Source organism: Sinocyclocheilus grahami, unplaced genomic scaffold, assembly GCF_001515645.1.
Source record: "Sinocyclocheilus grahami isolate Dianchi unplaced genomic scaffold, SAMN03320097.WGS_v1.1 scaffold991.1, whole genome shotgun sequence".
Classification (NCBI taxonomy): Eukaryota; Metazoa; Chordata; class Actinopteri; order Cypriniformes; family Cyprinidae; genus Sinocyclocheilus; species Sinocyclocheilus grahami.
In genome coordinates, this window is record NW_015506170.1 from 649205 (window position 1) to 666494 (window position 17290).

At 36.5% G+C, this 17290-nt stretch overlaps 1 protein-coding gene across 1 annotated transcript in view; it reads left to right on the forward strand.

Moving 5' to 3' along the window:
• The window catches only part of LOC107565277 (CXADR-like membrane protein), a 47978-nt gene that overhangs the window by 29399 nt on the left and 1289 nt on the right, over positions 1–17290 (forward strand). The window contains exons 2-5 of the mRNA XM_016250499.1: positions 11504–11661; positions 13556–13754; positions 14990–15157; positions 16672–16794. Of these exons, the coding sequence (XP_016105985.1) occupies positions 11504–11661; positions 13556–13754; positions 14990–15157; positions 16672–16794 (648 nt within the window). The remainder of the gene's footprint in view (positions 1–11503; positions 11662–13555; positions 13755–14989; positions 15158–16671; positions 16795–17290) is intronic.

Consider the following 17290-nt stretch of genomic DNA (forward strand, 5'->3'; position numbering starts at 1 on the left):
TTTTTTTTGTGTGTGTGTATATATATATATATATATATATATATATATATATATATATATATATATATAGCAGAGCTCTAAAATGCTTGAAGGGGAGGGATCCAGTGTGGTACAACATAAATAAAATAAAATCTTGGCCTGTGCTGCAGTTCATTGTCATTGGCCATAGCTTCTCTAGTAGTGATTTAATAATTTGTTGTTGAATCAGGGGAAACATGTCGTCTTGGTCTTGGCATTAGGCCGGCTGCATCATAGCCCATGAATCCTGATCGAGGACGACAGGGATTGTCAGCTCTGTGCTACACCACATCGCAGCTTAAAATACAGTAATTGTGGCATTTATTCCCTAATGGAGAAATGCAACATTTCTGTTCTGTTCTTTGGGTTTCTATGGAGTCTCCATAGGGGATTTCAAATGTGGTCAGTGATGTAGAAAGCTTTCAGCTCAAAACAAACCTGTTCGCTCCTGCGTCGAACAGCCAGGTGGACAGACTGTATCCGTGGCTGTCATGTCTCTAACTGTTATTCACCTATCCATGAGTGATTGCACCGTCTTGATGTATCTGCTCACAGTTCAATGGCCGAGAACGAGAGGAGGCTGATTTACTGCTAATGAGTTAAGTGATGACAACACAATTAATACTATTTGCTTCAGTGTATCTGGCAATGAGTGTTTTGGTTTCCCAGATCCAAGCACGTCTAGTCCTGGACAAGATGTTTTTAGTGCTCTGTTTTAGATCTGTCTGTCTGTATACATTCTTTAAACAAGTTTTCCTGAGAAGCAAAATTTGATATGTTAGACTTTCCAGAAAATATCTTGAATCGAAGTACATCTTGTTTTGTTCCATTTGCAGATTTTTGCCCTAGTTCTAAGCATAAAACTTGCTCCATTTATTTATTTATTGTCTAAGGTAATTTTTGCAGTGTAGAGAATATGTAGTGAGACGGGTTTGCACTGATTCTGGGATTGTGTTTTATTTATTTGCGGGCAGTTTTAAGCAATGGGAGGTTCTTAAAGGATTGTTCCAGGTATAATTACAAACTAAACATGGAAAATAATGTCAAATTATCAGTCACTTTGTAGTGATTGAGCAAAAATTGCACTTATAATAAAGGTCTATGGAGCAATGCGCACCATTTAATAATATACAGACAATTACAGAAGTAGAGATTCCAAAATTGTTCTTTTGAACCTTCTATTCAGACAATCCTGAAAAAAGATGTACCCTGGCTTGTATCTACAAAAATATTAAGCAGCACAACTGTTTTCAACATTGATAATAAGAAATATTTCTTACCAAATCAGCACCTGAAGGATCATTTGACCTGAAACCTGTAGTAATGCCTGTTGAAAATTTAGCTTTGCCATCACAGGAATAAATTATATTTTAAAATATATAAACAAATAAAATAATTATTTTAAATTGTAATTTCACTATTACTGTTTTTGCTATATTTTTGATAAATTAAATTGAGCCTTGGTTAGCATAAATGGCTTATAAAAGCTGCACATTTCTACTTTAAATGCCTTTTCCTTGCCTCGTAGATTCAAAATAATTTTCTGACAGCAATGTTGATCTGATGCTGTTGATCGAAGTTGACTTGTTATGAAACTGGAACGTTCCTTTAATAAACCATCCAACAAGTGGCCCTGTTTTTCCTCTGGAGACAAAATATATCTTCTAGACAAATGTGTCAGTTCAGGATAGTTCAGACAGTTTGGTCACTATGCTTTTTATCTGTACACTGTTCTTTGTTATTTTTCTTACAGTGAACAACAAAAGTGCTCAGCATGTCCAAGCTGAAATGATTTTTTGTGTTTGAGAGCAGCATCTCGGAGTGGAAAGAGGCTCCGGACTGATTTCATTTGATGGCTTGTGATGTTTCGAGCACTCGACCGTTGTCTTGCGGCTGTGGATTTGATGATGAATCGTGATGGAGGTTTTTGTTTTCATCATGGTGAGGGTGAAGATGGATGGATAACAATCACAGCTCTAATGGCATGACTGATTCTTTCCCTGCACATACTACACTACTTAAATGTGCTATATTACAGAGTCTTTTCACGTGCGCCTTGTTTGCTGGAGCTCACATTTACTGGAAAAGAGATTGGACAAATTGGCAAAGCAAACCAAGCCATGTTGTCTAAACCCTAGCATAGTAAATTGCATTAGATGAAAAGGAAACTCAATGTGACCGCAAGGGATACAGTAATTTAGCTTTTGTACGGGCCGAGCTGTTTGTGTTGAGCAGTCGACAATGGATTCGGGAAGACAAAGATGCATTTCCCCTCTTCCGCTCTCCCCCACAGTCAGCTAAATTTTCTACCTAATGGGCACGAAAGTTGCAAATTGCAGCAAAATGGATGTGGCAGGAGAAAAAGTGTATTATAGTATTGATCAGAGCAGGCCAATGGCGAACTGTATCCCTGCATAAAGCAGACAGTAGAACGGGAGCAAGTCTGGTCTGCTCTTTTGTTTGCACTTTGATTCAGAGTGACTGTTTGTGTCCGGTATTGATAGATATGTTTAGCTATTGATTTGATGATTTCTGTGGGAAAAGTGCTACAGTTATTAAGATACGATTGCATTGTCTCTAGTAGAGGAAAATGTCCCAAAAGAGAGAAAACTGTCAAAATGATTTATTTGTGCTGGCTAAAAGATATTAATGGGAGATGAAATGTCTTCAAAACTGAGGGGGGAATTTAAAAAGAATGAATTGTGGTCTCTGATAGCACTGTTTATTTGCAAGTGATGTCTGTGTTCACTAAAATAATTATGTGAAAATGCACACTTTGTATGCTGTACTATACAACATTGCTCCACCACTGTGATCCAGACACCTGAATTGGCTCTTTAAAATGCTGAAAGTACACTTGACTTCAGTACACGTCTTGATATGTACATGATGCTTTTCTCCCTCATTTGATCACATGAATTACTGCTGTCAAGAACGCTAGAAGAGAATACCAATGATTAGCTGACATTGACAAGGAAAAAAGGACAATTGTGTATATATATATATATATGTATATGTGCGATTCAATTGGACTGTCGGATGGATGGATGGATATGCAGCATAATTATGCTGTCTTTTAAGATGCCTTGCCAAATTCCAGCATGTATACTTCATGGAGATAGCAATTCCAAAACGTATAGTAACAAGCTCAGTGGGAAAAAATCCATCCATGATATCAGACGCCTCAAGACGTTATTTTATAAATGTACTTACAGTATATTTCATTCAGCACCAAAAAGTAAACTTGCTCCAAACTTGTGGGAGTCGGATATCCTGTGCAGTTTGCACTTTTTGTTTAAGGCGAAGAGTTTTTACCTAGATCACTTCTCATTTTTTTCAGAGCTCTACAAATGTTTATTACCCTGAGATCACCAGGCTTCAGTTGAATCCTAATCAAGGTCTTAAATGAATGATTCAGCCAAAAATAAAAATTCTACCTCATTCCATACCTGTTTGACTTTTTGTGGGAATAAGCTGACATTCTGCTAAATATCTACTTTTATTTCCCACATATGAGAGTGAGAAAATGATGACAGACCCACTTTTGCATGAATTATCACTAATGGTTTGGTCTTAAAGCTGGTTTTAATGCAAGTGCTGCTTTTGAGTGCTGCGGCATACAAATAAGAGCACTAAAAGTCTGTTTTTAATTAGCGTGGAATGTTGAACGTTCAGCAGTTGAGTTGTTTCCACATTGCTCTTAATGAACACCCAGAATGCTTTGGCTAACCTTGCTGCCATGCTAGTGAAAGGCACCAGACAAATTGTTCTTGTCACTAAAGTGGTTTGCCAATACCGCACGATTTTAAGAGCATCTGTCATTCTTTGTATCGCAAACTTGAAGACCCAACCAGATGATCCAAACCACAGTTTTTTATTGCGGGTACCAGCAAATTTATAACAAATCTGTTTTGACTTCAGGGCTTACATTCCGATTAGTACACACTGTTGTCCGTGGTATGTATTTATTCATATTTTTATACCATTCTACATGTGATGAAACAAACCAAGCCATGTTGTCTAAACCCTAGCATAGTAAATTGCATTAGATGAAAAGGAAACTCAATGTGACCGCAAGGGATACAGTAATTTAGCTTTTGTACGGGCCGAGCTGTTTGTGTTGAGCAGTCGACAATGGATTCGGGAAGACAAAGATGCATTTCCCCTCTTCCGCTCTCCCCCACAGTCAGCTAAATTTTCTACCTAATGGGCACGAAAGTTGCAAATTGCAGCAAAATGGATGTGGCAGGAGAAAAAGTGTATTATAGTATTGATCAGAGCAGGCCAATGGCGAACTGTATCCCTGCATAAAGCAGACAGTAGAACGGGAGCAAGTCTGGTCTGCTCTTTTGTTTGCACTTTGATTCAGAGTGACTGTTTGTGTCCGGTATTGATAGATATGTTTAGCTATTGATTTGATGATTTCTGTGGGAAAAGTGCTACAGTTATTAAGATACGATTGCATTGTCTCTAGTAGAGGAAAATGTCCCAAAAGAGAGAAAACTGTCAAAATGATTTATTTGTGCTGGCTAAAAGATATTAATGGGAGATGAAATGTCTTCAAAACTGAGGGGGGAATTTAAAAAGAATGAATTGTGGTCTCTGATAGAACTGTTTATTTGCAAGTGATGTCACTAAAATAATTATGTGAAAATGCACACTTTGTATGCTGTACTATACAACATTGCTCCACCACTGTGATCCAGACACCTGAATTGGCTCTTTAAAATGCTGAAAGTACACTTGACTTCAGTACACGTCTTGATATGTACATGATGCTTTTCTCCCTCATTTGATCACATGAATTACTGCTGTCAAGAACGCTAGAAGAGAATACCAATGATTAGCTGACATTGACAAGGAAAAAAGGACAATTGTGTATATATATATATATATGTATATGTGCGATTCAATTGGACTGTCGGATGGATGGATGGCTAGACAGACAGACAGACAGACAGACAGACAGACAGACAGACAGACAGACAGATAGATAGATAGATAGATAGATAGATAGATAGATAGATAGATAGATAGATAGATAGATAGATAGATAGATAGATAGATAGATAGATAGATAGATAGATAGATAGATGTGGTGATTAATTATAAAAAAGTGTCTGTTTGACAGGACTATAGCAGTAGCAAGGTGGACTTGATGTTGTCAGACACATCAGAAATCAGGTTTCCCATTAGGCTTTGATCCTGTGGCTGATCCAGACCAGGTGGAGAGAGAGACAGCTGAGTCCAGCCATCAGAGTTCTCTTGTGATCAATCTTTCCTTTTCATTCATTCCTTTGCCTTCATCATCAGTACTACAGGAAATCCTAAAGGGTTACTTTGATGATAATAATAATAATTAAAAAATATATATTACTATTAGGACTGCACAATTAATCGAATTTCTAATCACGACTACAATTATGGATGCCACAATAACGTAATCGTTCAAAGCAGCAATTAATTGTTCAAAGTCCACTTTTGTTATTTGGCGTGCTTAAGATGCGTTTTTTTCTTTCTACATGTTATCTTAAGGGTTTTTCCCATTATTTTAATTTTAGTTTTAGTATAACATTATAATACCATTCATATTTTTACTTTTTTATAATTTAAAGAAGAAACCAATCCGATGTATAGTTGACATTTGAGGCTTACTACTATAGAAAAGCACTAAAAGTTTTTCAGTTAGAGTGTTTTCAGCTTGTTTATTTTCATTTAAAAATACGGCATGCAGTTGCATCAAACAATGGTATAAACTTTGTGATAATCGTAATTAATAATCGCAATTACAATTTCAAGGGAATAATCGACAATTATGATTTTTGTCATAATCGTGCAGCCCTAATTACTATTGTAATTCTTTGCTGTAAAATAAAAAATGAGTATTTAAAAAAAATAATTGCATTTTACATTGCAACTTTAAAATTGCAATATGAATCTCGATTTCTTTATTTTCAAACATCAAACCATCAAGCTTTTATTTATTTTTTAATTTCACACAAAACATGATTTTCTATTCCATTGCACTACTTTTCCATTGTTTTTCTTATGCAAACACTCTAGCTGGACGTGTTTGATCGTTGTGCTCACGTCTTTTGCCGTGTCTCGCGCATGGCACAGCGTTCTAAAAACACGACGTTCAACTTCTAAAATACATGCCTCAAGGCCTTGCATATTTTTCCTCGTTCCACTGCCCGCTTCTCACGTTTTTCAAATCAAAAATGATTTCTGTGTGAATGGCTTTTAAAGTTTCTCTATTGACTTCTAAATATAATTATAGGAATATGGTTGGCCCATGCATTTTACTGAGACACTGAAAACACTGGATCATGAGCTGCTCGCAGTGCTGCGCTTCACTATGAAAATTGTGAACGCATGTTTATATAATTAAATCACAGCCGTTGTGACACACACTAAGCCATATCGCAGGTTATTTTTTTTTTTTTATTAATCATGCAGCCCTAGTTGTTAGCACATTGCTATGGGGTTGCTAGGGTGTTCTGAGTGGTTGGTAATATTGTGGCATTTTTTAAATATTTGCAGAAGAAATATAGGATTGGAATGACATAATGGTAAGTAAATGGTGAACTTTTGGATGAACTTTCATTTTTAAACAAGTTTAATTTGATAGATCGCTAACTGTAAGTATGACAGTAATGCTTGATTTAGTTTCAGGCTCAGTTCACTATTTGTGTCAAATCTAGGAACACAACTCTAAATTAAACGTGCTCTGTGGTTAGGTTTTGTCTGGTGTTGTGTGAGAATGAAAGAGTAGAACCATGAACTTGCACTTGACCTGTCAGCGCTGCGGCCAAAGAGCACTTGTATTTATTGCTGCATTTCTGGACACTTGCTGAAATGAAGCACCAGTCTTTGTCTTTTTTATAGCTCAGTGGACTCATCTGGGCAGTGGAGACATAAAATACAGCTTTAATGTGGAGCGTTTCACTCTAGGAAGATGTTCACATGAGGCACCAGACTTTCATGTGTGATATTAAACTGCACCGAGCGTGATATTTCAAGAGGATGTCTGAACATTGACAGATAAATGCAGTGTAAATCGGCTTAAGATGAACCATGTGCTGCGCTGCACGGTGAAGCACATTTATCTGTATATGTTCTTGCCTTTCTCCTTTCTCTCAACCCCCAAATACACTCAAGCATACATCATCAGATAATACCCACCTCCCCCTCTTCCCATTTCGGTGCATTTACAGTTTCCAGCAAAGCTGAGTGAGCACAACAACAGGAAAACAAAGTGCCTTCTCTCATTCTCTGGGCTTTCACCTCTGTCTTTGCTGAATCAAAAAGGCAATAGATGGGCCTCATCACTCCAGAGTCTATGGTAAAGTTTTTCAGAGAACTAGAAAAGGAATGACTACACTTTTATATTTTCTGAAGAAATTGTGATTGACGTGTAGTTCCAAACCTGTACTGTATGGTGTATGATTTACTTTTTCAATTTGTTGGATTTAAATTTGACAATTTTCTATCAGAAATTGCTTGAATTTCTCAAATAATTACAAAGAAATGGCAAGTTACACATTGAATTAAGCTTGAAATTTTGAAGTTGACGACTGAAATAGTATTTTTCTCGTAAAACATACTCCAATAAACTTTGTCATACATTATTGGAATGTCAGGGTTTCTGGAGGTTTAAAAAAGTCTTAAATTCATAAAGTCATTGCATTAAATGCTGCATGCATTGCAAAAAATAATATCTTCCTCTGTATTTTTGTTTTCCAGTATAAATATCTGAAAATTTTTAATGACATGCAAATGTAAAATGAAGCCTTGAAAACTGAACACAAGTGAGTTTATGCTTAAAAACAAGAACAAATATCTGTCAATGGGGTATGAAAATATTTGAATTAAGAAGATTGCAAATATTTGTTCATGTTTTAATCATAAACTCATTTCATTCTTATTGTGTCATTTTGCAGAATCTTTAGACATTTGCACTGGAAAACAAGACAAAGGTGCAAAGGTATTCAAGTTTTTGTTTTTTAACTAAAAAATAATGGAGATTGGTTGGAAGTTGTATTTTATTTTTGGGTGAATTATCCCTTTAAGGCCCCCCTTTTTTTTAGTATACAACTAACAGCATTGCATTAAACTAAATACATTAAACTAGACAACCTAGTTTATATATCCGAAGCTTGAATCAATGAAGTGAAACAAATCAATGAATCAATTTTTGAACTGTCTGAATGAACTGACTCACTAAAATTAATCAGACTTCTCAGCCTCATGTAGAGCTGTGGGTATGAATTAGTAATGTAGCATAACAAAATGCTTCGTCGCTAGTTTTTTTCTGCATTGAATTGAGCAACTTGTTAGGAAAATAATAGCTGTTGCACAAATGGTGTGGAAAAGGTTTCTCACTGAAGTTTAATATTTTTGAACCCCAACCCTCAGTATGAGTGATAGTTATAGGGATGCAAGGACCATTATTTAGATCTCAGCTGCAAGATCTTTCCTCTGTTTTCCTCTTCTTGCTGGAAATGTGGAGGTTGATATTGGGTGGGAGATCACAGCTCGCTCCTGTGGTGATGCCCGATTGCCAGTGTAAAGACAGGGAAGGCTATGTACCATGACTTTGGACAGTTTGAAGGGTATGGATGTGATATGTGCTATTGGCTGCTCTATAATAAGATTGCTGAGATCTGTGGGGAGGAGAATTTACTGGAGCACAACTCCCCCTAGGGCATCTTCATAGAAATCTGCTTTTCCACCAGCTTTTGGTGCATCTCAGCCAAGCTGCTTGGTTCCTATTGTTAATGAGCCGCTCTTTCACTCTCCTTCCCCCCAGCCTGAGCCACAATGCGCCAAAAGGGGCTAGAAAATCTCAAGCTGCAGCTGATGGCAGTCCAGGAGAGGCAGAACATGACAGATGAACACTCAGCCTTTCTCGCTCTGCAGGCATTAACATGGCCATTTCATCCAAACCTTTTCCAGCTGAGAACTTAACATGACCCGGTCCACAGGCACCTTCCTTACGGTTTAAGACACATGGATACCTCTGTGTGCTTCAAAGATTTCAAACTGGTGTAGTACTTGAGTTCTAGAGAAATGCACTTTATGTGCATTTCCCAAATGATTTTGGTACACCAATGAGCACACAGTGACTCATGATTGGTTGAGATGAATATCTTGAACCAATCAGTGATCAGACCGTTTTCAGAATGGAATACTAGCATACTGTTTACAATGTGAAATTGTGCATTATGCAACAATTAAGATTTTAGGCTACATTTTTTGTCAATTCAAGTTTTTTTGTTCTGTATTAATCTGATCGATTGTAAAGTGTTGATATTTGGAAGTGCTCATACTAATAATAATTAAACATTAACTGATTAAAAAGTGTGCTATATAAAAGATTTATTTATTTATGAATAATTAAATTAATAAAATATAAATAATAATAATATGTAAATGTTTCTTTATTTGTTTATTTTAATAAAACAATACAATAGATAATATATATAATTAATAATAAAAATAGATACTTTGCATTTTTAATCAAATCCTGAGTAAAACCAACTTGGCAGTCCAATCAAATGAATTGTCAAGAAAAAGATCTTAAGAATTGTGGCAGATTACTTCCGGTTCACTTGTCACAGCATATGGCTGGTCAGGTTGAGTGCAGTGCTTTATGGGATACAATACAATACATTTAGACAAATGTAGCAGTTTATCCAGGTATTCTGTGAATATAGTACAAGTGTGCCATTCTGAACTTTCATACTTTGTTCTGAGAGCTAGCTTTTTCATTTTATTACACTTTAGTTTAAAACCTCTGTAACTCACACATTATTTTCTTAATCTTAACTTCGAGGCAGCAAATGCCAGATCTCTATGATTGTACTGCGTATCAAAGATGGATTTCCACGACACCGCGAGGCCATGCAGATTAGGATTTATCTGATTTGATCATTTCCTTTGAAGAACAACCTGATCATCGTAATGCGTCCCATATTAAATCTGTGGCCTGCAGAATTCACCTGTTCCATCAAAACCCATTTTAGCTGGCATGCATTTTAACCCATTTAATACTGAGATACTTTTGCTGAATAAACAGCAAGAAAAGTCTCGTTGATGTTCTTAAAATATCATGGTATGACATAATCCTGCATTAAGAGGAGAAAATGAAATGTTCAACATGCACCATTCTGATAATGAACAGAAATGTGATTTTAATTAAAGTGACGAGAGTGTGTTAGAATGAGACCGGGCTCTGTATTTTTAGATATCCATCTTTTCTTAAAATTATAGTGATAATACTTGAGATATAAAATATATAATTTAGCTTACACCGTGGAGTACAGACTGTCAAAGTAGTAATTTGTGGTTTTGTTGAAGCTTTAAAGTATGAATGTTTCTGTCATTTTTTCCTTTTTCCAGCAAATTTTCATATTTGAAAATGTCATACCACCTTTTTTTTTTTTTAAAGAAAGTAGTATGCAGTATGCAAATTTTCAATAACCAGTTGACTAGATTTTTTACTAGATTTGCTAAAAAATGTGCAGTATACACAATCAGAATTCACTGCATAGAACACAGCAATGTTTGGCCTTCTATTTCTAGTGAGACAAATGAACCAGAAACGATACGAACCATCTCCCTGACAATTATTTGTTTAGACTGCCAAAAGAGAAGACATTTACCCCAAAGTGAATTAATGTGAAATAATTGCATTTGAAACATTCACGCTCTGCAATATGTTAACATACTATTTTTATAAAACATTATGCAGTGTGCTCAGTTCTGATCGTTGCCCAAAGCAAAGATATTTGATAATCTGTCTCACATTATCAGGATTATTCAAGCAGAAGGCTGTTGCATATGGCTGAGGTGTAGAGTTGTCTGCTTGTCATCTGCCTGTGTGGGCATTATTTCTGCAATCAGAATGCATGCTGGGAATTAATTAGCCTGGGCTCCATTTAGCTGCCTCCCTGTGTTAATGTAGAGATGTTCAAACGCAAAGGGTGTTAAAGTACAGTAGCGACACTGCGGGACGTCCACTCGCCGCATTTTATCGCTTGATGAGTGGAAAATGTGTCGTGATGGGAAACGCTAGGAGATTGTGATGGTTCGGAACGGGGGGAAATTGGAGTTGTAACAGATTAGCACAGATTCAGCTTCAACCTCAATCAATTTAGAATCATGGCCTTCTTCATCTCCAGCAATCGCTAATAGTTCATTCCCTCCCTTCTGTTTGCGAGCTGATTTCCTGTTCAGTGTGAAAATTGGCCGCTTAGCCGTTAAACCGTTGTCATGGAGCCTCTGGCCTCTGAATCATCTCCTCTCTGATCTGGATGAGAGCGCAGTGGATCAGTCGCATGAAATCCCTGACGCCCCTCTCTAAAACCACCAATCTACCTCTGCAACCTGCAGTAAAGCCAACTAAAGCCCTTCAGTCCTAACTACTCCCTGGCATCGGGCCTTAACGCTTCCTCCTCTCTCTTTGTCTCTCTCTCCACAGTATTGCTGAGTGTGCTTCAGGCAAATGGCCAGACAGAGATGAAGAAGGTGGTCGGAGACAATGCCACGCTGCCGTGCCACCATCAGCTGTGGCAAGCCGACATCTCCCTGCTGGACATCGAATGGATGCTGCATAAATCCAGCTCACGGCAGAAAGTGGTGAGCGCGCGCACATCTGATCTCCCGCCACTGCGACATTGTGCTGCTGATGCTGGCCTTCGCTGCTCTCCACAGTCCCTGATCTGCAGTGCAGTGCTTTTTTGCTGCGATGATGGGAAGGGTTGTCTTTCTGTAAACTGCACCATCAACTGGTGCTGCAATCAGCACTGTAAAAACTGCTAATTTTTAATATGTCACTGCTTTGCCTCGTATCACCCCTAACAATTACTTTTATGACCTAGTGATGTGGAATTGGCCCGAGGACAAGTTTTACATTTTAATCTGGCTACGGCTCAAGCTGCTCCCTGAGGTCCTTCCTGACACAATATATCCAACAAGAAGAGGTCAAACCTTTCGCTGATTTAACTTCCTGCCAGTTATGAATCATTTCAGAGCTATTTTTCTAAATAGCATGTAGCTTTTTAATAAGAGAAAGCTTTTTTAGGGGTGAGTTTTTGTTCTGCTTAGCTGACAATTTTGGGGTCTGTCTCTCAAACCCTATAGCGCCACCAACAGTTTAATCTTTTAGGTACATCGTTTTAGTTTATTTATACACTAAAATTCACGTGGATTTTAAGATTTTATGTTTTTGAAAGAAGTCTCTTATGCTCACCAAGTCTGTATTTACTTTATCAAAAACAGTAATATTGTAAAATATTATTACAATTTATACTGTTTTCTTGTTAAATATATTTTCAAATGTAATTTATTCCAGGGATGCAAAGCTGAATTTTCAGCATTATTACTCTAGTCCTTAGTGTCACATGATCCTTCAGAAATCATTCTAATATGCAGATTTTTCTTATATAAACATTTCTTCTTATTATCATTGCTGAACACAGTTGTGCTGCATAATATTTTTGTATAAATCACACTGACCTGAAATTTTTGATCAGTAGTGCAACTTTTGAATGATTTAGAAGCAAAATAGTTCTTTTTTTAATTCATTGAATCATTTTTCAATTTTTGACTTGATTTTCTGACATTTTCATTTATTTATTTTTGTTAACAACTCTTTATTGAATTTTCTTTTGGGAATAGTAATATAAAACAAACAGCAACTGTGTACATTTAGAACCCACCCCAACCCATCCCAACCCTGGTAAACTTAAAAATAAAATAAAAATAATAATAATAATAATCATAAAAATATGTATATATATAAAAAATAAATAAATAAATAAAATAATTTTTTCAAAGATTTTAGAAAAGCTGACACAACATTAAAAGCTGAATGCCATAAATTTACAGTTTTCACATTAGATCCATGTATACGAGAAGTTGAGAGTTCCATCAAGATAATGTCCAACAAATACACAGTCCAGATTCGTCTGTCCGTTGTGTGAGGAGGATTCCAACGATTGACTAGACATTTTTATTTTAAAATTTTTTTTTTTTTTCAGTTTAAGCAGACTGTCATCGCATGATTTTGTGATCATGCCAGTCAAAATGATTAAAAACCTTTTTGATACAGATGCATCAATAGTTAAATTCTTAGTAAATAATTATTTTCATGTTATGGTCAATATTAAAATCCTATACAATTTTTTTGAATGAAAAAAAAAAATTGATAAAATATTTTTAAAAAGTTGCTTTTATTAATTATTTTGTTAGATAATGGGGGAACTTTTATCAGTGAATAGGACAGATTCTTGTTAGGAAAATAGTTTAGCATTGCTTTACAGAATGAAGTTGAGTATCAGGGACACCGAAAGACAAATATAACCAAGCAAAGAAAGGCCTGATTCACAGTGACATCAGAGTTTAGCAGACTCCTACTGCAGGCGTGCACTGTGACTCAACCCTCACTGGATTGCGCCCTTAGCACAAAGAGTTTCACAAGCTTAATCAAAGCTGTATTTATTAACTCACTGTATGTTTCCTCTTTCACCAGGTCATCACATACTTTGCGGGTCGGATCTACGACCCCAACGAGAGTGAAGCTGGGCGGCTTTCCCTGGCGGGAGACTATCTGAAAGGCGACGCTTCACTCTTGATCAGCGACCTCTCGCTCGCCGACTCCGGAGAATACATCTGCAAGGTCAAGAACGGCGGGAAGTACTACTGGAACACAGTCAAACTCATCGTGCTCCGTGAGTCTTTGGCCCCGCAGCTTGGCTTTAATTAACTCCTCTTGTAGGCCTGGGAAATGATAAAGACATGACAGATGCTTATGTCACGGAGTAAGGGGTCCAAAAATAGCACCAGGATGTTGTCCCTGGGCGTAGTGTGCCAGTTGTGCCCTGATCTTAGCGTGAAATGACATTCAGTGACTGCATGACAGTAAGAATGACACATTATGCATGATAGCTTTGGAAAAAGCAGTCATCACATGTAGAAATTTACAAGACACACTATAGTCGAACTTCCAAAACACATAAATCAGTCTTAGTTACTCATTCAACATGTATTATTATGAGTATGTGTTGAATAAATGCCTCCTCCTGCATAGAAACATTATATGTCTGTTTTCACCCCATTGTTTCTTTCTATACTCCTTCATTCCATCTTAACCGCTTCGCCACAGCTGTATAAAGGCATTTAAGAGCACCACAAATTTACGCATGCATTTGTACAAATGGTCCATGGCTTTCAAACGACACGTTCGATTCTGAGGGGCAAACATTAGCATTTGTCTTGTTCAACACAAAGATAATGGCTTGGCAGAGGTGGCAAATGCAGCTTCCTCCGTGTGCCGTAAGTGATCCTGACAGAGTCGGGAGATGGAGGGGACCTGCATCCCACTCAGCAGCTGTAATTGCATCCCCCCACTGTGAGTGCCGGGGGAAAATTGTCCTGGCTCAGCAGATAGAGGCAGCAGGAGCAGAGTCTGATGGCAGGAGTGGGGGGTCGAGGACAGAATGGTGAACGGGTTGTTTTACAGATTCATGTTATCTGTTTTTTTTAAGAGGTTCATGATGTGAGGAAAAATAGATCTAAATGGGGAGCAATGCAAAAAGGGTAAAAGTGCATGTGTGAGTGTACAGATCTGTACACTCACACATGTACATGGTTGTTTAATATTTAAGCCAATTCTTTGTTGAATGTCCAGCTAACATACCTATATTATGATATAAAATTCACTGAATTATCCAAATAAATGCATTACTATGTGGATTTATAATATGTATGCCAATCCTTTGTTGAATTTCCAGCTAAGAAAATCACAGGGTTATCCAAAAATATGCATTACCATGTGGATATTTAATATATAAGTCCATTCAGTTGTTGAATTTCCAGCTAAAATACCTCTATACTGATACAAAATAACTCATACCATCATGCAGTATTTACCTTACTATATGTGTTTGTCTGTTTTGCAATGTAGTGAAGCCGTCCAAACCACGCTGTTGGATGGAGGGTCGTCTGCTGGAAGGAAGTGATGTCAGACTGAGCTGCAAGTCCACAGATGGTTCTGACCCGATCAGCTACAAATGGGAAAGAGTCTTAGACAAAGGAAAATACGCTGGCAAGCTGCCACCTCAGGCCCTCATAGGTGAGCTCTTAGAAGAGTATTTTAATATTTACATCTGTAAGTGAAATTTTAATAATGACAAATTTTACTAATAATTATGGGCGAAAATCTGTGTCATATTTAGATAATGTGATGTAGGTGAAGATGATATTTTGACTGTAACCTGTTGCCCACGTTTATAAACGCTAAACCGACTTGCTCTGCTCCAATCACTTTAATACTGCTTTCTCATGAAGAAAAAAAAATGCAGCATTAAGTTTATCTTCCAAGCGTGGGGAGTAAATCATGTGGACATCTCCACTCTGGAGGAGCAGAAAATAGATGAAGACACTACAGGGCCAATTTAACACCGCAAGCTTTCTCAAATTAAATTTACATCAATTCCATCAGCATTTTTTACCCCACATGCTTCACTACCTTCTCAATTAGCCCCTCTTATGAGATCGGCTTGGAGATGTGACATATGTGTAATGTAATGTGCTCTCTACCCTTCATCAGGCTTTATGGAGAATTTTGCAGAACATGCTCTGTTCATTCAACTGTGCACTTTCAATAGTTTTTTCACGTCAGAAATGAGGTTTCAATGAAATCAACACTAACCAAAAGAGGTTGTAGGTTCAGTACTTGAAGCTTGAAGTGTGACAGCGTGTTCTAATCAGGCCCGTTGTGATGAACTTACAAGCAATAAATCTTCACCATGTCCTAACCAGCCATAAAAAGCAAAATTTTGTTTTTGTTTATCATGTAACTCACAGTTTGATAATGGTGCTTGACATGACACAGTCACAACCAACTACAGCATATTTGATATTTAATATACAGCTGCACTGCTGTTCAAAAGTTTGGGGTTAGTAAGATTTTATTATTTTTATTTAATTTTTTTATTTAATTTGAAAGAAATTCTACATTAAGGATTCATTAAATTGAATTGAATTGACACTTATAACGTTACAAAAGATTTCTGTCAAATAAACGCTGAACTTTCTATTCATCAAAGAATCCTGAAAAAAAATGTATGTATGTATAATATTTAAACAATGTCTTCAGCATTGACAATAATAATAAATGTTTCTTAAGCACCAAATCAGTACATGATAATGATTTCTAAAGGATCATGTGCCACTGAAGACTGGAGCAATGACTGCTGAATTCAGCTTTGTCATTATAGAAAATAATAACATTTGAAACATAAAAAAAAAAATTGTTTTAATTGTAATAATATTTAACAATATTACTGTTTTTACTGTATCTTACTATATCAAATACATGTAGCCTTAGTTAGCAAAAGACACTCTTCATTTTTTGTTTAGTTTTTTTACTTTTAAAAATATTTAAAATTCTTACTGACCCCAAATATTTGAATGGTGGTAAAAGTGGAACAGAATTTTGCAAAATAATATTTTTATGTGGACGGGGCTACCCAGCAACCAACAATTTGTGTTAGATTAATATAAAAGAAACAGGATTTATCGCTTGTCATTCTGTGTCTGTTTGGATGCAGTGCAAGACTGTGTTTTTTTTATTTTTATCTAAAGATCTGAAGAACCCTGAGATTGTGACATTGAAAAACCTGACGAGGGAAAGCGCGGGGGGTTATAAATGCACCGCCAGCAATGATGTCGGAGAAGAAAACTGCACTTTAGAGGTCAAAGTTCACTGTAAGTACCTGTGTTTATGGATGTGTTCAGAATGGCATACTAGTGTAGCATACTGTGAAGACTACCTGCTGTTTTCTAAAAATAGCGCACAGTATGAAGTGATAAATGCTTCAAACCATAGTATGCTACATTGTTGACACATTACCTCATTGCGCTGCACTTTTAATTTAGCATGTGCCATCCAGTTTTCCGTTACCTTGGAAATAAAAATGCAAAGAGATTTGTTTTAGCTAATTTGTCAAATTTTTTTACACATTTTGATTTCTAAAGGATCATGTGACACTGAAGACTGGAGCAATGACTGCTGAATTCAGCTTTGTCATTATAGAAAATAATAACATTTGAAACATAAAAAAAAAAAAAAAATTTAATTGTAATAATATTTAACAATATTACTGTTTTTACTGTATCTTACTATATCAAATACATGTAGCCTTAGTTAGCAAAAGATACTCTTCATTTTTTGTTTAGTTTTTTTACTTTTAAAAATATTTAA